General features: G+C 37.3%; 1 protein-coding gene across 1 annotated transcript in view; it reads right to left on the bottom strand.

Annotated features, from left to right (window-relative positions):
- Window positions 1–7648, bottom strand: part of EFHC2 (EF-hand domain containing 2) — a 51632-nt gene that overhangs the window by 18785 nt on the left and 25199 nt on the right. The window contains exons 5-9 of the mRNA XM_077342858.1: window positions 6740–6991; window positions 5161–5271; window positions 4774–4912; window positions 2131–2296; window positions 1006–1148 (exon numbers count right to left, since the gene is read on the bottom strand). Coding sequence (XP_077198973.1) covers window positions 1006–1148; window positions 2131–2296; window positions 4774–4912; window positions 5161–5271; window positions 6740–6991 — 811 coding nt within the window. The remainder of the gene's footprint in view (window positions 1–1005; window positions 1149–2130; window positions 2297–4773; window positions 4913–5160; window positions 5272–6739; window positions 6992–7648) is intronic.

Raw genomic sequence — 7648 nt, 5'->3', positions numbered from 1 at the left:
CTTATTCATCCAGAGATTGGTGCAGAAATCATCTTGTTCAAACAAAACTGAAAGGTGAAAAATGCATTAAGGTAATCATCAGGGTCCAACTTAAGCCTGTAAAAGCATGAACATTCAGAGTCAAGAATAGAAACCAACTTCTTTCTATTTAGTTATTGACACGTAAAAAACCTGTCAGTCTGAGATGGTGGCTACATAAGTACTTAGTCAACAAAAGCTTTTAATGTCATTATTGATTCTGAATTTGTCCCACTAAAGAAATTTTCTTAGTGTTTAAGTTACAAAGGAAGCATGCTTGCAATGAAAAAGGTTTGGCTAAACAATGATAAACCAGCATAAAGGTGGCAATACAATCCAAACTAGCTTCTCTCCTGTCTCTCCCCACACCCCCATTCTGCCCCACTAAATTTTGAAAGACAGAGGGTTGTAAAATACGTCATCATGTTTATCCTAGCGTAAGTTTGTCATTCAACAGTTCCCCATCATAGATTCTCCTGCATGGCTGAAAGTGCAACCTTTTCACAATTTCTTCTATCACCCCCTGCATTGTGTCACCACCTTTGTAAGAGCAAAATGAGAGTGGAGATCATCCCCCCCCCCCCAAGATCATCTAAGCATCACCATAATTCAGGCATTTCATAAGGACATGTGCTGAGCTACAGATATACTTCCATGAAGTTCTGCAGCAAGTGCCCATGAAATTCTGAGACTAAGCTAAAAGAAAATGCACTTTACTGCAGTGTTTATATCAGTCTATTTCCTGTTTCCGGGCTTAATATTATTAGATAAAAATGGCTTACAGACAAGTCTATAAAAAGCTGAATCTTCATATTCCTCCCAGACATATTCCTTCCGACAAACTTAAATGAGGCAAAGTCCAAGCCTAGTAGATGAAGACATCTTTCTCAGTGAGTGCTTGATTATACCAAACTGACACCTATCCAGCTTAATAATAAAAATACCTTTCCCTTTCCTTAGCCAATTTGCTTGCAAATAGTATCTTACCTGTATTTCTTTGTGGGGGCTCAAACACTGAAATGGTATCATCACTAAGAAAATAAGAAACGATGAACTTCCGATCCTTGGCAATGGGGTCAGTAGTAATAAATTGTGCAAGAAACCGCAGTATATTGCTTTCGAGGCCTTGTCTATGATGACAGAAGCAAGAGAGGTATATGACAGAGTGATTCACTGGTCCTTCTTTCATCTGGATAAACATTGATTTGTTATTTGTGAAAACTTACACAATGTACGGTAGTCTCAGTTTAAGCCCCAGGGAGATAATTCCATTAGTTAATGAACTCAGTTGCCTGTCTAAACCTATTTATTATTGGGGGGACTGAACTGGCAAATCTATAATATCAAAAATTTAGGGATTATATTAATATTAATTTTTAAAACTTGTTCTGTTATATGCATGACAAAAAACATGAAATGTTACAATTCTATACAATGATTTTAAAAGTGCTGCTTGAGTGCCAGTTCTCCTTTACATCAAATTTATTTTAAATATTGTATTAATTGGATTTCTATACCGCCACTCCTAGACCAGCCGGCTCGTGGTGGTTTACAGCATGAAATGTCCATTTTTTCTTAGGATACTCGGGTGACTTGTAGAACACGTTGCAAATCTGGGCTTTCTGTGCATTATGTCCATGCAAACCATCTAGATATACAAAATCCTTAAAAATACCCCTTGCAAATTTAAAGAGAACAGCTAGGTACCACAGTATATCAGCAACTATACAGGAGATGCAGGAAAAGCAAATGTGAAGGCAAGAAGAGGAAAGGGTATGTTTCTTTCTTCCTTTACCCATGCCGAAGTGTTACTGGAATTCTCATGGGTTGTGTGATATTTGTGATTCTTGGATTTCTTTTTCTGGGTGAGAAGTGCATTTGGAGCAAAATGTTTAGGAATCATAAAAAATATTTATTCTGATGAGATAAGAACCTACATTCTGATATTGTCTGATTTACAGGAATGTTAAGTATTTACATTACAATTAGAATACATTCTCAGAGTTGTAGGGAATAAATATCTTTAAAATATAATCTCTCTTGGTATACAAAATGTAATCGCTGTTCTCTGCCCCTCTGAAACTGAAAAACAGGAAAGATTACTAGTTATACCTGTCTTTTTCCATGAACTTCTTGAAGTCCTTTTGGGGTGGTTTGGGAAGCAAGCTCATGCAGGAGCAAAGGGAGTCTTCTTCAGAGCCAAATCCATTATATGGTGGGATCTGTCTTCCTACCTTTGGAGGTGGTGGTACTTTGTATGGAACTGGAGTAAAGTCCTCTGTAAAACATAATTTGCAAGTACCATTTTGCTCTTCAGTTCCCTACTACGTTCAGACTGTTCTACATCTTGATACACATATAAAACTGTTCTCCCTTTTGGTAGAAGTGAGCTTTAGAAAAGCAAATATTTCCACTAAACAGGAAATCCCAATTTTGAAAACATTTTTCAAATTTCAGTCTTCTGGGAGCAAATTGCTATTGATATTTTCCTCTGCTTTCTATCAACTTCTCTCCATGGATGGGAAAAACTCAAAGGTTTCCCTCAGCCTGGGCTGACTGCCAAGAAGTAAAGTCCTTCTTATCCTAGCAATTGGGCCTTAACCCACCCCCCTAAAAAAGCTTAATTTTCAGTCCTTCCTCTTCTCTCAAATACAGCCTTGCTGCTTGTTAGCTGATTTGAACACATTTCTTAAATATGATAAACATAAATATGACCCTAGTAAACAATCTCCTGCTCAAATGTGATCACTCTCCCCTCTACTTACTGACAGCTTTTTAAGTAAAAGCATTTGGGGTTAAGCCAATTTAGTTACACTGAATTCAGTTGGTTTACATCAGTAAATTTTAATTAAAAATAGATTATGTACAGGAGTCTGCACATACTGAGCTTGCAAATCATCAAAGTTTAGATGGAGTTGTATAGTGAATTATGAATAATGGTGAGTGTGTGTTCATTGAGAATAAAGAATAGTAAAGTTTTCAAATAGACTTGTTGCCCTGGCATCTGAGTTGCAGGACTTGCATAACAAAATGCTGATTAAGATCTTTCTAGCATTCCAACAGTGCCATCTAGTGCAGCTATACTGGATGAGCTAAAGAGAACATACAAGTTTCATTGACATCCCTAAGGAGAGCAAAAACTGCCAGCTGTCAGGTCTTCAGTGTCTTTCCAATTTGAAAACTCCAGATTATACCAGGTTCAGTCTAACCTCAGCAGCAACACAGCCTGTGAAGGAGTACTGCATGATAGGAAAAGATTTCTCTTGCTTTCTCTCCCAAGGGCATCAGTGCCACTTTCGTTGCTTGGAAGATAGGAAAGGACAAATGACTTCCCATTTAGGTGTCACAAAATCTCTTCAGCCTTCAATGTCAGGTAGAAAGAAACCACTGTAACAGGTGGTCAGGCTCAAACATGGAACATAAGCCAAACTAGCTACCCCCCCCCCCCGCGCTAAATTTTGGAAGACGAGAGAAAGTCGTCAAGCTTGTGAAAACACGTAACCATGTTTATCCTGGCACAGGCAGCACAAGGGAAAGAGTTCCCATAAGTTCCTCATTCAACAGTTTCCCATCACAGCCTCTCTTGCGCAACTGAAGGCAAAGTATAATCTTTCACAATCCCTTTGCCACTCCATGAAACATCTAGTCAATAGTTCCAAAGGGGCCATGTTAGCCTGAAGCAATCAAAGTGCCTTGTGGCATCTTAAGGGCTAACAGATTTGTTGTGGCCTACAGTTTTGTGAGACATAGCCCCCTTTTTCAGAACATAAGATACTGGACTCAGTTGGGAGATATAAACAAAAAAGAGATGGAGAGATTATTACAAAATGAGGACAGAAGATGTAGAAATATGTAGGTATCTTATATTACTATAGAACACACATGAAACCAACAACCAGTCAAAAAATAAATTCCCTTAAAAGAAAGTTAGAGGATGAATTCAGCAAAAAAACAAGTATTTCTTCCTAGAACTATAAAGCTATCATGACTGTTTCTAATTTAAAGAAAGTTTTTCAGTAAATGACAACAGAGATGCCAGAAGTCTCACTGCAATCTGTGATAATTAGGATTTGACAATGGCACATTCAGCTTGTTATCTTTTACTATTAGTGATGTTTTAAAAGTTTCTGACAGAGATAAACAGTTTTAAGAGATTAGTTAACTTATATCTGTGCATTGAACACAACTGACATCTTTGGGCAAGCAAAGCATATTTCATTTCTGAACACAAATCACTTAGGTAATTTCCACATGTTGTGTTTTGCCAAAAATAAAGTAGCACCATATACATATCCATCAAACCTAAAAATAAAGATCTTATAAAAATAGATTTATATCCAGAAAAGAAATCCAGCAAGCTGCAGGTCATTTATCTGGAGAGACATTAAGAGCAATAGCGACCTGGTATTTTAGAAGAAATATCATTAAAATCAGAGTAAATGGGAAACAATTGGAACAGATACTGGAACTGAGAGATCAGCTGCCAAAAGCTGACCAGGGTCTGGAAATTCCATCTTTCAACCGCCCCACTTCTCTTCATAAGTGAATCTGTGCCAGTCCCTGAAGTCATGAGGGTAGTCCATGGCGGTCTTGGTCAAGACATCACATCTACTATTTCACTTTTGCCACTATATTGTTTTTATCGTTTTTAGCTACAATCTCTTCCACAAATGTAAGTTGCAAAAATGTTTTTTAAAAAGATGTACAAGTTTACAATGAAGATTAGTACATCAAAGTATCAGTATCATTACTTACTGACTCCATATTTTGTCCTATAATATTCTTTGGAAAATTCATCACAATCGCAGAGAATTATCTTTCTTCCCCAAACATTGATTATTGACCCTATTCTTAGGTCACAGTCTTTATAAAATTCCTGACGCACAGCTCCTGTCTAGTAATAGGAAATATATATAAAATAATACATGAATCTCACATTCAGATGAACATTTCAGAAGTGGAAACTAAAAACAAAAAGAGATGATGTTTAACAAACTCCCTTATTTCCCACCCAAACTTCAACCCAACTCAAGCTGCCTTCTAAGTTACCGAGTAAAACAACGACAAAAATACTGATTTAGCAAAGGTCTCATTAGCTTTGTAGCTACATTCTTCTGAGTACTATTATCTAAACTTGCTTACCTTACGATTGTCCAGAATGTAACGACCTTTATTTCCTACTAAGCCTCCAAACACATTAAGGACTGTCCGATCTGTGATTGTACCAGGTGGGTACAATCCAACTGGAGCATACTGGGTGAGAAAATCAATAGGCTATTATTATCTGCACTTACCAGAGCAATGCAAAAGAATTAAATGGAAATTTACAAAACCTGCTCGTACACTCTTTTTATATTGTTGTTGAATGCAACAATTCATTTGAATATCCACAAACTATGCAAAACTGAACTTAGGGTTTTCTGCACAGATAATAGGGTTGCACTGTACAAAATGGTTCACAAATTTACTTAGATAAATGAATACAGATTGTGATCTATACTGCTGTGTATAGCTTACTGTAAGTAGGATTCTATTAAATACATTTGACACCACTTAACTAATTATTTTTAATTTATTTCTTAGATTTTTATACTGCCATCCCAGTGAGCTCAAGGCAGTGCACAGAGTTATGCATAAAACAAAATAGAATGATTAAATTAAATTTAAAATTAATTTTTAAAAAGTAGCCAACAGATTAAAATTGGCAACAGCAATTCCTCCACGGCTCATCTATTGCAGTACCCCAAAAAAGGTCAGGCTAGTCTAGGAGTAAATAGTTGACTGGATGAGTGGACAGATGGAATGGAATGGGTGGGGCCATAAATAGGTAGATGGAATAATGTTCCATAATACTTTCGCTATGCTTCAGTTCTTTCTAATAGTTCAAGACTTCTAAACTCCTAGTGGGACTAGTGGGTTATTGAATGTCCCACTTTGTTGACTTTACAGACTCACTATGTGTAATCCACTTTGAGTCCCTGTGAGAAAGGCAGACTATCAATAATGTAAATAAATATACATAGATTTGGCCAGCTGCATCCACCAAGCAGCATATAGTGCTACCAATGACATCATTAGAAACCAAGCATGAAAAAGGAATAGATAAGTGTGACTTTTGTACTCTTCATTATCCAGAAGATGGAACGAACTGTCATAAATGTTATTTTGAATTTTTTTTACACTAGAATTTATTTTTAATTTTTTTAGAGTTTAATCCCAATAGATCTTCAGTAAAAATGAGAAACACAAAATGTAGAAGGTTCTGTTGGCCAATAAAATACAAATGACTGTATATGAACTCCACTCCATGACAGCTTAAATTTGGTCATTTAAAAAGCACTCAGCTAAAAAGTACATACTGTTTAGAGTGTGGACATGAACAAATATTAGTGTGGTGAGTAGGATTAGGGGGATATAAAAAGGACTCAGCAATAGTTGGACAACCCTCGTCCATGGAAAAAACACATAACTACTCACAGACAGAGTAATGGGGCATAGAGAGCCTTTTAAACCCCAAACCATTTAAAGCTTAATGGGTATCATCTCACGCTTAGGTTCCACTTCACTACTGTATAACTTAGGGTACTTGCATGTTTTATTGAAAGAATGAAAAAGAGATTTAAGGATCAACAGCTTACAGGATTATATGTGGAACATTCCAACCATTTTAATTACTGAGGAATCACCTCAAACAGACACATGATGCCATTTATTTCTTTACCTTTGGTAGCTTCTGCCTATTGAGGAACAGAGGTACAGCATCTCGACCTGCATTCACCGGTATCACTTCTTTTATCTCAATAGTGTCATCAGACAAAAAATAATGTAGCACCAGTTCTCGAATATCCCCAAACATGTTTTCAGAGTCATCCCACACACCATAAAAACGTAAAACATGTCCATCATGCTCTAGAAACTGACGAAGCGTATCAAAGCGCTCATAGGGACGTAAAGGCTTCATACTGTCTATCAACTGCGCATCAAGAGAGAAGAAAAATTCAGATGAATCAAGTTACACATTCATGACCAAGCTTATGAAAACATGTAACATTTTTTGGGGGGGAAATATGCTTGTTGCATAGTATCAGGACTCACCAAGGCAAGAACTAGAAATATTTTAACTCTGTCACTTGTCACAGTGAGCCATTCAGTGCTAAGGGTTGTTTCAGAAACAAGTATTTCAGAGGAGTTCCACCAAATTAAATATCTCTTTCATGTGAACAAACTTCTCAGAAAGAACAGCTGGGGGGGTAGGGTGGGGGGAGAGAATCACCTCTCTCTGCAAAATGTTGGAAATCCCTCTGCGCTGGCTATGCTGGAAGGGCAGTAAACAAACAAACAATTAAAACTGCAGTCCCTCCTCCTCCTTTGTACAGGTAGGGATCATAGGGCATATCAAGTTGTAGCAGCCACTTGGAGGGAGGAAGACTTCCCCCCCTCTTGGAAGGGAAGGACAAGGATCATGCTACACATAGCACCAAGGACAGTTTCCTTTGAAGACCCTTCAACACCAGAAACAGATCCATGGATCTTTGACTTCGGGCTATGCTTTAGAAACCAGATCTCTCTATATGGGAGAAACACAATGCAATCCTGTTCAAAGATTTCAATGGCCTCAAGTGGAGTAACT

The sequence above is a fragment of the Paroedura picta genome, chromosome 6, assembly GCF_049243985.1.
Source record: "Paroedura picta isolate Pp20150507F chromosome 6, Ppicta_v3.0, whole genome shotgun sequence".
Taxonomy (NCBI): domain Eukaryota; kingdom Metazoa; phylum Chordata; class Lepidosauria; order Squamata; family Gekkonidae; genus Paroedura; species Paroedura picta.
This window is presented reverse-complemented; position numbering and strand designations above follow the sequence as displayed.